Source organism: Athene noctua, chromosome 2 (assembly GCF_965140245.1).
Source record: "Athene noctua chromosome 2, bAthNoc1.hap1.1, whole genome shotgun sequence".
NCBI classification, from domain to species: domain Eukaryota; kingdom Metazoa; phylum Chordata; class Aves; order Strigiformes; family Strigidae; genus Athene; species Athene noctua.
Genome location: NC_134038.1, coordinates 119,682,293 through 119,696,085, shown reverse-complemented (window position 1 = coordinate 119,696,085; position 13,793 = coordinate 119,682,293). Strand labels below are relative to the sequence as shown.

General features: G+C 38.9%; 1 protein-coding gene across 15 annotated transcripts in view; it reads left to right on the top strand.

Annotated features, from left to right (window-relative positions):
• SVIL (supervillin) overlaps positions 1-13,793 on the top strand; it is a 143,286-nt gene that overhangs the window by 31,245 nt on the left and 98,248 nt on the right. For 10 of the 15 annotated variants that reach the window (XM_074900046.1, XM_074900040.1, XM_074900049.1 and 7 more), the window contains exon 1: positions 6,432-6,508. The exons of 2 other annotated variants lie outside the window; for them this stretch is intronic. In XM_074900046.1, coding sequence (XP_074756147.1) covers positions 6,445-6,508 — 64 coding nt within the window. In that variant the 5' untranslated portion in view covers positions 6,432-6,444. Of the gene's footprint in view, positions 1-6,421; positions 6,509-13,793 lie in introns of those variants that run through there. 3 more of the 15 variants (XR_012633191.1, XM_074900053.1, XM_074900056.1) reach the window with 3 other exon arrangements.

The window sequence follows — 13,793 nt, the reverse complement described above, 5'->3', positions numbered from 1 at the left end:
AATACCTAGGAGATGCTAATGCTGCTTTAAGAAGAAATGTTACTCAGTATGAGAGTGACAATAAAAGTTCCCAGAACTTCATTTCATTCAGAGAGGGACCTGGAGGTGTTGACTGACAGCCAGCTGAACAGGAGCCAGCAGTGTGCCCATGTGGCCAAGAAGGCCAATGGCATCCTGGCTTGTGTCAGCAATAGCGTGGCCAGCAGGGACAGGGAAGGGATCTTACCCCTGGACTCGGCACTGGTGAGGCCGCACCTCGATTCCTGTGTTCAGTTTTGGGCCCCTCACTACAAAAAGGACATTGAATGACTCGAGCGTGTCCAGAGAAGGGCAACGAAGCTGGTGCAGGGTCTGGAGCACAGGTCGTACGGGGAGCGGCTGAGGGAACTGGGGGAGTTTAGTCTGGAGAAGAGGAGGCTGAGGGGAGACCTCATCACCCTCTACAGCTACCTGAAAGGAGGCTGCAGAGAGCTGGGGATGAGCCTCTTTAACCAAGTAATAAGTGACAGGACAAGAGGGAATGGCCTCAAGTTGCACCAGGGAAGGTTTAGACTAGATGTCAGGAAGTATTTCTATCCAGAAGGGGTTGTTAGGTGTTGGAATGGGCTGCCCAGGGAGGTGCTGGAGTCCCCATCCCTGGAGGTGTTTAAGAGTAGAGTCAACATAGTGCTTAGGGATCTAGTGTAGTTGGGAACTGTCAGTGCTAGGTTAATGGTTGGACTAAATGATCTTCAAGATCCTTTCTAACCTAGCTAATTCTGTGATTCATCTTACTATGCACTGAGAAGCAGCAGGCAGCTGATATGCATCCCCTGTTCCAGTCTTTCTATCATTCCCTCTTCCAGTTCTTGTATAGCAAAATAGCTTCAGCCATCCTAGACTATGGACAATTCCTTCAAATGTAACAATTAATTACAGATCTGTAATTCTACCTTTCATTTTACCCATTCTTCATGTTGCAGACTTTTGGTGATATATTTGCAGATTAGATTTGATTCATTTTTTTTCAGTTCTTGGCTGTGGAAAGGCATTTCCCTATGCAAACACAAACCAAGAACAAAAGAGACCTTTTTGTGTGTGTAAGTTTGTGTAGCACTTTCTGTCAGTCCTATAAAGGCAGGGCTCCCATAACTTGTGTATAATAGTTTATGGGATTAATCTTGCTCTTGGAGGATGGTTTTATATTGTTTTATAAAATAATTTTTGTGAGTGGACAGATGTGATTTCTTTGACTTAATCAGGAAGATGTCACTGGTTTGTATCAGCAAAATAATAAATAGATGATCTATCTCTTAACTTTCCTAAAAGAGAACTGATGTCTAATTCTGGCCATACTGCCTGGAAAGAGCTTTCATACTACTATTTCTCTCGCCACATGTAGCCTTTATTTGTTGCAGATGTGAAGTGATACTTGGGTGTCACCTATCTTCCTCTCCCTTCTTAATGATGAGAATTATGGTTCTAGTCATTCAAGCATAAGCTGATGTTTTAGTGGTTGGTTGACCTCCCGTACTTGATTTACACTGCTGAAAGTGTTGATTGTTGTGGCATTTGTCCTGATTTCCGACAGTTGAGATGAGAATGAAGACTTCGCTATTTTAAACACAAACTTGTCCATCCTGCAGTTTATGTTGTTGCTTGCTCTTATTCATATATTACACATAGCTCAAAAAAATCTGTTTATTCTGCAAGAAATTTAATTGCCAGTTGTACCCATAGTACTTTTCCTTCGAAGTTGGTAGGCAACCATTTGCACTGCTGTCTTTCAGACCAGATGCAGGAAACAATTTTTGTTAAGGAAAAAAAAAAAGTGTTGTTTGAGTTGCAAACAGTGTGGTAGACTGCCTGCCTGCTGGTAGGCAGGAGCCGTTTCCCCCTTCTCCAAGATACAGTGGTGGTAATCTGTCAGTGGATGATTGCTCTAGATGATCTGGGAGGTGGCAGCTGTTCTGCGGGGAGTAGCATATGCTTGTTCTGCACAATAGTTTAGGGGTTTCAAGGGATGGCAAGAGAACTTGCCATCTAGTTGAAGATGTCCCTGCTCATTGCAGGGGGGTTGAACTAGAGGACCTTTAATGGTCCCTTCTTAACCCAAACTATTCTATGATTCAATTCTATGATTCTAGGCAAGTAAGGCTTGAGTTCAAGTATCAGTTATTTCTGTTTTCATGAGAACTGAAGCTAGCCTTAAAATGCTTTTAAAAGGGAGTTGGACTAGATAGTATTTAAAGGTCCCTTCAACCCAGACCATTCTATGGTGTTTTGTTTTTTTTTTCTGGGAGGTATGGTAGGCACTGTTTCAGTGTTGCTCCAAAACTACTTGAGAACTGTTTTCTTTGCAACATGCTGTAACTTGCTGTAACTTGTGAAGGCATGAGGAACACAGTGTAAAGAGTGGAAGTTTGAATAAAATCTTATTTTGCTGTTTTTAACATCTTATTTAAAAAAAAAATAAAAATGTGAGGGAATAGGGACTGTGCTTACTCTTAGATGTGCTCCAGAGCTTGAAAAGTTGGTAAGACTTGCAGTAGAAAAGTGAAACTTAACCCCAGTTCCTGAAGTTTTGGAGCAGGGTCATGGAAGAAATGAACTGAATCTCAACGATTCTGAACTAAAGCATTTGTATAAAGCCTCCTCCAAAAATGTTTAGAGCAAGCATATTCACATCACAGTTACTAGTTGTATACTTTCTGTGCAGTGAATAATTTAAGGAAGTAGCCTGTTCTTGCAAGACTAAAGCGTGTACTGAAAATTATGTGAACAGTCCTGTGAATTTAGTTTTTTAAGGGCAATATGTAGTAAATAGTACTTAAATAGCTTCTTCCAGCAAAGACTCAAGTAAGTCAAGCCTCCAGAGAATTTCTTACTGAACTTGCTTTTACAACCATTTTATGATGGTATCTTTCAGAAGATGATGCAATCAGACCATATGAATGGGTAGTCTGGTTGTATATAAAAACAAAACAAAACAAACCCCCACTCCAACTAAATTCCATGAGGATTATTTTAGTAGACAATTTAAACAACCAGAAATTGTTAACAGTATGCAATTTTTATACTTAATGTGGTTAAGGTAAGACAAGACATAAACTGAGAAGGTCTGATACCTAAACCACAGGCTTTTTGGTTATATAATCTTTGGATGGACGTGTTCACGTTCTTCCACAGAATCTTGCAATACTGTGCAGTATTTATTGTACCCATAACTGGCTTATATATTCAGTAAGCAATTATATGGATTCCAGATTATTAGACCGTAAAACAATGGAAGAAAATTGGTGATCTCTGGAGGTCATGACCTACCTTTCTACTTTGTTGCTAGAGTTGCATTGGGTAAGACTCCAGTTGACTTTAGAGGCTGGGAAATGTGCAAGGCACAATCAGATGAGTCATTTACATGCTTTTCATATAATTCCAGTAGACACAGTTTATAAACGTGTATTTTGTTTTGTTGGCTTTTTTATTTAAATTCACAGTGTGGTGGCTTTGCTAGCAGCATACCATTTATCATGTATTATCTGTATTGTGTAACTTCCACAAAAGACAGGAAAGCCAAGGCTTCATGTGCAAGTTCATGTACTGTCTTGTTGGACACTTTAGCAGCCCTGCTTATATACAAAGAAACATGCAGTGTTCCTTCTAATGCTGGTTTATTTTTAATTACAGAAATTTCAGCCGACTCTTGCGGCCTAGTGTAGCTTGAAAAACAGTGAATTGTTTAATTTCTGCCGTTTAGGATCGAATTAAAACATGAGGGATGACCCTTTTTTATAAATCCCCTGTCAGTGCAGTGGTATCCTTCAGGTTAATGTCATATGTTGAACCCCTGTGCTATGTTCTCTCTGACCTAGCTGGAAACTTCATCCTTTTCCTCCTGAGGATAAAGGCAAAACCATTTCTTTTGTTTTTGTTTTCTCAGATGTCAATAAGACTGTTCCCCCTACTACGGTTTCGATTCAACTACTTTTCTGAATACTTTGTAAGCTGAATTGTACTGTTTTAAAAAATAATGCCATGCAATACCTCACAATCTCTTGCTGACCCAGAATTTATTTTTTTCTGTTTTGAGAACAGTTTGCTTGAACTTTTACACTTTACTGCTCTAGAATAGTAGTACTAGACTTCTTGGGAAAGCCAAGCTTATGGGGAATGTCATCCTATTGAAAGTGGTTTGCTCTTATACAACATATGATAATGCTTTTGTTAAAACATGTATGTTTGGTGTAGTACCAATTGTGCCTAGTGTTCTCTGGCAGTATTATTCATGCTCAGTTGGCCTGAGGATGGAAATGTTAGTGTTGGATTAGCCTGGTGTCTTGTGCAGAGAGTCGAGGTCCTCTGCTGTGCTTAGAAGTGCTTTTCACCTTCTACCTTGTTGGTAAGGACTGGTATTTAACTATTCCCTCTGTACAGTTCCTCTGAGACTTTGGGATTGCACTACTTGAAGACATACTCAAAACTTTAATTTTTATTGTCACAGATTTTTTTTTTTTTTAGAGCACTGGGAATTTTTAGTAAAGATGTTGCTAGGTGAAAAAGGGTGTGGTAGGGAGAGTGCAAAAGCATCTTCTTTACTGTTGCATCTCTCTTCAAGTTAATAATCATTGGTAAGAAAGGAAGCTATGCCCAGTGTCACTCCCAGAATTTTAACATGCATCTGTGCACTTGGCCTGAGCTGTTGCCAGATGTACTTAGCTATTTATTATGGTCAACAAAACAGCATCCTGGATAACTGAGAGTTGTAAACTTTGGCTGAAGCTACTAATCTATTCAGTCTTGACATCCTTTCTAACACTGTGTCCTTCTTTCAGTAGTAAGGCTTTTGAAGAGCAGCCTGTCCCCCTGGGCCATTTCTCCCTGATTTCCATTGTGAAGGATTTCAGCTTTGTTTCTAGGATCTGAATTACTCATGCCTCTTTCCAAAGCTTTTATTGCTGTGTCCTACAGAAAACATCAGAAATTTTCATCTTCAGGCATATTTTGTTTCCCTCAAACTGTGATGTCTCAAGAGTGTTACTGTGAAGCCATGCAAATCACAGAAGGTTAAGAAATCTGAGAAGTGATGACTCAATTGTACTGCTTTTGCTAATTTGCTATTTTCTATGATTTGGGGCTTCTAACTTCATTAGTGGCTCTGCAAATCTTGGTGTCTGAGACTTGCATCTGATACCTTTTCTAAAAACAGAGGGGAGGAGAAGGGAGTTTATTTCAACAACCACAAGCAACACTTCCAAAATACACTTGTGGTTGTCTCAGAGATATGAATCTTAGGTTAGCTAGTGGTGACTAACATGGTGAGACAGTAGCCTAATATGTCCACGCTTTATTTAGAAAAGGTAGTTCTTATCGGAGACCAGGAACACCAGGGTTTCATTCACTGTGTTTGCTGAATCCCTAAGTGCAGATATCAAGTCTGTTGCCAGTTCACACTGCAAGATACAGGAGCTTGCCTTTCAGGGTCTGACTGAAAGTTCTTAAGGATTTTACAGTGCAGAAAGAAACCAATTCCTCTCCCCCTCCACCTTCTCTCTGTCCAAATGCACTTTTATCTTGTCCTGTGGTTTGATCCAAGCTAACAAATAGTTGTGATTTCTCTTGATCAGATTTTTCACTTATATTGTGGTGAATTTTTTTAACACTGTATTATCTCACTGGAGTTGTGGTTCACAAATAGATTATAACAGCTTTCTAAATTCTTCAGGTAGAGCCTAGATTATACCAGTCATTACATTTAGAGAACCTGACAAATTACCAAAGAAATTACTCCTTCCTCACTGCAGAGTTTAACCTGTAGAGTCCAGGTGTGTGTCTTTAGTAAGACAGCAGTCTTTTACTGTTCTGCCTATTTAAAAATAAAATGGAAGAGCAAATCCTCCCCAACAATTTGGGATATCCTCAGTTTTGGATATATACAGTTTGCACTGAGGATAAGTTGGGTTGGAGGGCATAGGCTTTGACACAAAACGCGTGGCTTTATTCCCACAGACAAAGCGCAGCTGAACTGGGGATTATGGAATTCTGTGGAACTGTCCATGTCCTCCCTGATTTGCCACCTTCTCACCAATTCAGAGTTCAGGGATTCGTTTGGTCCTGTGGCAATAACACTAACTGTAATATGCATCTGATAGTGAAAGAATGAAGGGTTTGTTCTCCCAGAAAGACAAAAAGTGTTTGTGTTGTTTTGGGGTGGTTTGTTTTTCTTTGTTTTTTTGGTGGTTGTTTTTTTTTTTCCTTTAAGATAAATTAAAAAATCCTCCATGGGTCAATTTAGGCTCTCACAGAAACTTGAATATGCTAAATGAGTGTGGTTCCCTAGCTGAGCCAATAGGGATGGTCAGGCACAGGCAACACTTTTATCCCATGAGAGGGAGGAGGGGGAATGAGCTACAAGATATAAGCTGAAACAAAGCCATGCTGTCCTTCTGAGTCATTCGCATACACTGGATGGGTAAGGCTTCCTGCTTCCTGGGACACAGCAGTGGGGTCATGATTCTAACAATGGATACTGGTAAGTCACTTTTTATTAAATTTGTCTGTCTTCTGGAAGTCTCTCCTTCCCAGCTGTAAAGAAGATATCTGTTAACTGTGAAGCTGAATTGCTAAATAAATTCCTGCTTAATCCAGATTTTTCAAGCTGTGCGCACTTCACTGCATGCTACACTGCTGTTATTTCTTGACTGTTACTCATAGAAGCACATATCCTCTCTTGCAATGCAAGACCTGGGTATCAAAAGTGTGTCTGTTAGTTTGTACTTCTGTCTTTACTGGGACAGAACCTGTGGCCTGAGAAGTGCGTGATGTCTCACTCTCTTTGATAATAGAGGTGATAGTCTTTGGAAGGTACATGCTAGATTTTAGGCTTGCTGCAAAGAGCTAGTGGTGATTTAATGGATTGGCTGTGGCTTCCTCTACCCTGTTTACAGAAATTTTGTATTGGGGAGAAAGAGGGAGAAACTGCTGCATTTCTGTGGTTCTGCTTTGTGTGTTTATGGCCAAAGCAGTCGAGCACACACAGGATTTTTTTTTTTTTTTTCAAATTAGGTTTGAAAGTGAAATCTTTAACATAGTTCCATGTGTGATAGGGAGAATGAATGCAGAGTGGTTTCTATAAAAGAAACAAGCGATCCCAGTCCTGCTCCTTGAGAGGGGGTGTGTTTCCATGTCATAACTCGCATCCTTCAAATTCCACAGTAATAAAAGACCTTGGATTTTAAATGGTTATGGATAGGGCATAAAGCACCAGTGGTTGTGCTCTGGCAGCATGCTCATGGCTGCTCTTACCAGTTGCAAGCATGCCTGCTGCATTTTTAAGAGCTCTGTTGAACTTTTGTCAGCAGTTGGTTCAGCTACTTTTTTTTCACCACAGTGCAGAGGCATAATGTGACAAGTTCTACAAGCCGTGTTCAAAGCGATAAATTTATTTGGGCAGATCTTGCTGGTCTGTTTTATCTACTTGTCACATGTTCAGTTAACTCCATGCTAATGAAAAACTCACTGTCCCCTGTACATCTGAATTGATTTGGTTGGGCATTTGCTAGAGCCTACAGGGAAAACTCTCTGTGCCTTCTTCCAGCTCTTTGACTTTTATGAGACTTCCAGAAGGTGACCCAGCTGGGTTCTTCATGCACAATTTAGAGGAGATAGAGAGCCACTTCATTTAACCCACCCACACTTAATTGAAAAGGCTTTGTCATCATCTGTGTAGGCAAGATTCAAAGCAGGGACTCTTTTGTGTGTTCAAGATATGTTACATGCTTTGCAAATCAGTTTAAACTCAGGCCCTTTAACTGAGATGATAAAATTTAACACAAGCTCAGGGAGGATTAAGATGGCATATGGCTGACAATTTTCCATGACATGGAAGATGATTAATTTTGTATTTTGTGTCTCATTGGAGTAGCTTCTAAAAAAGCAAGATTTCAAACTGCTTTAGGAAGGGCCTGAATACTGGGAGCTAGCAATCCCCTCTTCCCCAGCTTGTACAAGGAGGACTGATGCCTAGACGGTAGACATCATGCCCAGGAAGATGCCCTGGCAATGTTCAGGATTTATGCGCTCACAGGAGATGGGATACAGACTTTGCCCACAAGACACTTCTTCCCTTTGAAGTGCCAGAGTTCCTGTACTGCACTGGAGTAACAGAACTCTTTGTTTTGGAAAGACTGAGGAGATGTTAATAATATGTGGTTAAAAGAAAGATATCTCCTTTGTTTACATATACTTACGTACTGTGCGCTTCTTCTTTGCACTGTGAGGAAAACCATAAAGATAATGGTACTCGCATGTGTTTCACTGGTTCCAAACCTGTGTCTTTTTCCAAAACAGTGTCACTGTACTAGTTTCTCAGGAATTACTGTGCTCTAGTGGTCCTAGTGGTAATTTTCAGAGTTTTACTGACTTGTACAGTTAGTAAGCATACAGTTTGGAAGCTCCCAGTTCCTTAAGAATTCTTAAATGACAGTTCTCAGCTTCTTTATGTGAAAATGGTTTTAACTACCTGAAAGGAAACATTGTAATTCAAGATTTAAAACAGTGAGTTCTAATACTTTTCAAGAGTATTTAAGTTACAGAAAAAAACATGCAAGCAATTCAATGCCTTATGCCTTAATCTGAGCCATGGACAGTGCTCCATGAAGTTTATCTCCTTGGTTTCACCCACCTTTTAAATCTAAGCTTGCAGTTCTTGGAACTGTTTGCTTATTTCAAATTGTATGTTTGCATTACAAGTCAGGGCTGATAGTTTGTTTTTTTTTTTTAATGGGCATCAAATTCTTAAGCTGTTTTTCAACAGAATAAAATTTCTGTTCCTTAAGATAGTTGTAAGAATACTTGTGCATGTTTCAAATTTTTATTAATTGCATTTTATTCTGATGCATTTGTCTTTGCAACTTTTAATTTCTCACAGGAGCAGGACTAAAAAAGTTTTGGATGAGGGAAGTAAAAAGGAGAGAGCTGCAAGATAGAGTTGACAGTATAATTGGATTTGAAGCAGCTACAGGCTGGGACTGTTGCAACAGCTGATTTGATCCTTCTGAGTTTCAAGAGCTATTTATGGCAGATTAGCTGTATCAAAGCTCTACTGTTCCAACCATAAAAGGTTGGTCCTATGTGAAGTTGCCACACTGCATTTGGCTTAGTCCTCTGAGGTTGGAGAGCCTCTAGCTTTTTATGTGGATAAATCCAGTAATGGATGGAAATACTGAAGGCAGATCAAGGAATAACATTGTTGAGGACTTCAGATGGCAGCGAACTCTTAAAAGAAGATTTTCACTAATAAATTTTTTTCTCTAATATTTGGAATCAGCACTTGGATATAGCTCCTGCATATTTACTGCATTTGGTGAACGCATACTTTTAGGAAAGCACTGTTCTAAATTTATCTGACTTATCTGAATCATCTTGACTGCACATGTACTTGCCAGCCTTGCATGTTGATATTTTTTAACTTTTGTGAAGTCACTTTTCTGTTTTCTTAAGGGGTGAGAGTGTTAGGTCCTTTGGAAAGGAATCTTAGCTGAAGTGAGAAACTTCTTTAAAACAAGAATTATGAGATACCTGGCTGAAGAGAGCTTCAGGCATTATTGGTAACTATTTTGAGAAGATTTTGACCCATTCTGCTGCATCTGTACCTTATTTCTTTCCCCTCTTGTGTAAAGGCAGACAAGTGGATTTTTTTACAAGATTCTGAAGTAAGTAGCACTTCATTTGGGGAACTTGCACGCAGTCACTCTAGACAGTTGTTTTAGAATATTTGTGACTTTGTCAGATTGAAATGTGAGTGGGTTTATTCCAGCCTGTGCATGCCAGTCATTCAGCCTTCCTTAAGGCATTTTGTGTTTTTATTCTCGTGGTTTTGCTTAGTAGATGAGTTCATTCTGCTATGAATGGAAGGTCCTGTTACTGATTGGTTTGTGAGGTGTCTCTCATCTTTTTCATTTTAATGCATTAACCTTAGCCACAGTACTACATGCAGCTATGAGAACACTAATATGAAAACAAAGTTTTTCATTAGGAATTTTCTCCTACATTTAAGAAGTTATATAAACACACATGAATACTGTTGCATTGGAGAATTTTGTATTTTGAGACTTGGAGTGTTCTGAAGAAAGCTTCCTCCAACTTTCCATTCTCTTATTTTTAAACATCATCATGACACCATAGGTGGAAGTTACTGGCACTGTTTTACCTTCCTGTCTTGCAGCAATATCAGCTGTTAAAGTGGGGGAGCATAAGGAGTGGGGCCAGGGGCAAAGAGGAGGTTCCTTGCTTCAGGGATGTTCCAGGTGTTGTATTTTAATCTCCAGAAACATAAGAATAATGTCCTTGCCAAGGAAATAAATTTTCTGGTTTTCAGTTTCACTATCGGGAACTAGCAATTTAAGGCCATCTTCCACTTTCTTCAGATTACAAATCTGTATTTCTCTGTCAAATGGATCTAGAATTTTTATTTTTAATTATCTAAACCTGTGTTTTAGCCTACAGAATGCCAGAAGACAGAACACATCTGGAGAGCTAATGTTTAAAAACTACTTTATCAGTTTAGGGAAAGAAATACTTTACTGGAATAAACCCCCCCATATATTTAATTTTTCTCATACATATCTTGTTAGATATACATTTAAATACTTACCACTATCTCCATATTTTTATAGGAGATTGAATCCTTCTACCTGCAGAAGAAAGGGTTAGGAAGAAACTGCCCAATCAATATCCTCCTTCACATAGCCTGTTAATTTTTGTCTTGGATTAACAGGTGTGTACTTCAGTTTGGTACTTCACTTTAAAATGTTTTTACATTGTTTCCAGTGGAATTGGTATTTTTAATAGGTATTCTTTTATAAGTGATCCACATTTATTTTTTTTTTACTTGCTACTTGCATTTTAAAAAGCAAATTGACATAAATTGCTCCACCATTTTAGCATGCCCGTGCTGTGCTCCTATAAACTTGTTAGAAAATGTCAATGCCTTAAAAGCCTTAAAACAGACCACAAAGACATCAGATATGGACGTTAGATACCCCAAAGCCTGCCAAGAGCAGAAAGATACTCTTAGAGCCTTTAACTTGAGTTTCAGGCTCAAATGTGCTAAGGGTGTAATGCAGGAAACATTCTGATTAATGAGAAGTAACAGTATCAACTCCTCTTGGTGAAGCAGATTCTTCAACTTGTTGGAACCAGTAAACTTTCTTCTCTGCTATCTCTGGGGGATTAGTTAGTCAATTTAAGCAGTAATTCAACGATGCTTTGTCTTGATTGCATTGCTAAATTACATTCTTGGCAAAAATTTCCAGCAGGAAGGAGTATTTCAGATTTCTAGGAGCTTTATTCAGAAGGACTACAGCTTTATACTTCTCATTTCTTTGCTAAATAAATTCCATATATTTGAGAGTTTATATGGGATAAAGGTAGTAGAAACAGGTAAGTAGTTTTAATCTATCTATGTCATTTTTACTTTTACACAGAGATTACACTGTATCTGTACATAGATCTTCTCAAAACTATCTAGTTGAGGAAAAGTGAAATGGCAGTACACATTTCTTCACAGTGAGTCAAGGTAGACTCGGAGTTGATGGAGTTGAGCCGTTTGTGAGCAAGACATTTCCAGACAGGTCAGAGGTACCTTTTGCAGGTTTTCTGTGTGGAAAAGGATATGTGCATTATCCTGCACACATCGTAACACATGATGAGCTGAGACTTCTCTCTTGTTTAGATTGATGTTGATGAAGTGGTATGAAAGCTTTTTATATTCTTAGTACATTTATTTATGCAAAACACTATTAAGAACCTGTAGAATTTGTGGTTTCTGGGTTTGTGTTTTTTAAATGCAACATTATAATTTTCCTTATGTAGGACATGTTCGCAAGACTGGTTCTTGTTTATGAAGCCTTTCATATAATGAACACAGATGAAAATTGCACAAGCTCATTTAATTTAAATTACCATTGTTGGAGTTCATATTTGTTCCCCAATGTGTTAGCTGTTGTGCATGGTGATTTCACTACAATGTTAAAGAGGCAAAAGCTCTGGAATAGTTTGCAGCTACAGGGTGGTTAAGATTACTCACTTTGCAGAGGCATCACAGTTCACAGTGAACGCATAGGCTTCTGTTTCCCCGTGGAAAAAGCCTTCATTTGGTGTAATGGAGGGGAATAGTGTGCTCTCAAAAGAGGCAGGGGGCAAAATGCTCTCCACTAATTCACTGTTTTTGCTACTTCCCCAACTAGGCAGTTTAGAGTTAACAGGCACATTGGATAGTTGTGATTTTTAATGAGCAAAACTGTCCTAGTTGGAATCTGCCTTAAGCAGATAAGAATGCATTGGGTAACTGGTGATAAAAATGTTTCTGATGTCATTTACTCATGTGGTGGTGTGTTGAAGGGAGTCTTTCAGTAGATGGGGTAGTGCAATTATGCGTTAAGTCTCTGCTGATTTATTTGGATTTAGTTGATGGGTTGGGCTCTATTTGCTCTAATGATGCCAGTTTTCAGAGGTGGTGGTTGTTATTTTTTTAAAAAAAGTAATCTCTAAAGTAAGACTTCAAAGACCCAGATTAAAATAATACAGATTTCTGGGGTTGTCTCCTTTCAGGTATACAAGAAAACATTATGATGAACTTGGACATGAAGCATCATGTGTTGTATAATAACTAAGGCCAGGTACATTTCTAAAACAACTTCAGGCTCCATCAGACTGTTAGACAGGAAGTGTGTAATTTCCTGACAGAACTGAGCTGTTTGATGCCAAAATTTGCCATGCTGTTACTACTGGTTTGTTACAAAGGAACTGGATTCAGGTGTTAGTCAAGAGATTGTGTGCCAAAGTACTGTGAGAAGTTAATACTTCTATGGAGTTAATGACTGCCAAATGTGGTCCTCATGGCTTATACCTGTAAAACTCTTGGCAGTCAGCAAAGACCTGCAGGATTTCATTCTTGTTCTACTGTATCAGCCTTAGATTTAGACAAAATTTCTGTCTGTTCTCTAAAATATAACAAAGCTAGCACTGTCTCCTATTAACTTGCTGCAGAATGAGGGAGGAGTGTGGATTAATGTTTCAAAACAGTTGCACCAAATGATCTAAGCAATATGCAAGTTGTTTGTTCATTACATGTGACTTTTTCAATCTTGCCCTTTCTGACAAGAAGCCAATTAAACCTCAGAGTCAGCTAGAATAACTCTTTAACTTTTAGAAAATAATTACCCCAACTGTTTATATTAGAGTGAAAAATGGGCATTATTTCAATATCTTTTTCTGTTAATTGTCAACTGGCCCCAAAACCAAGGTGAGATCCTACTGGAAGCAACATTTCAGGCAGCTGTTTGCACTCCAGTGGTGACTAGGGGTTCGTAATGCTAACTCTGTAATCACAGGTTAGCTCTAGGAGTTGAGAGATCTGGGTTCACTTGGCTTTGGTGTCAGTCATTGTAACACCTGCCTGCCTTCAGTTTCCAATCAAAAAAAACTTGTCTGATTTGTTAACACAGGCAACTGGAGCTGAACAACTGTGGCAGTTGTTGCTCCAGCAGCATTGGATTTCACTTTTTCTTCCTCTTCATTGTGAAGACAAGTAGCCATTTTTTACAGTGAGTAAAGCTAACCTTGAATAATACATTTCTTACTGTAATCTAACCATCCAGAGCCTATAACTCATTTGAAAGAAACAGACTCAGGGATTCAATGTTGATAATTCTAAGCAACTTGGTAGACTCTTGAAGTTGAGAGAAATGAAGCTTACTGCATGCCTTAAAAACACTAACTGGAGTTAGTTTATACTAAAACTACTTCAAACAAAA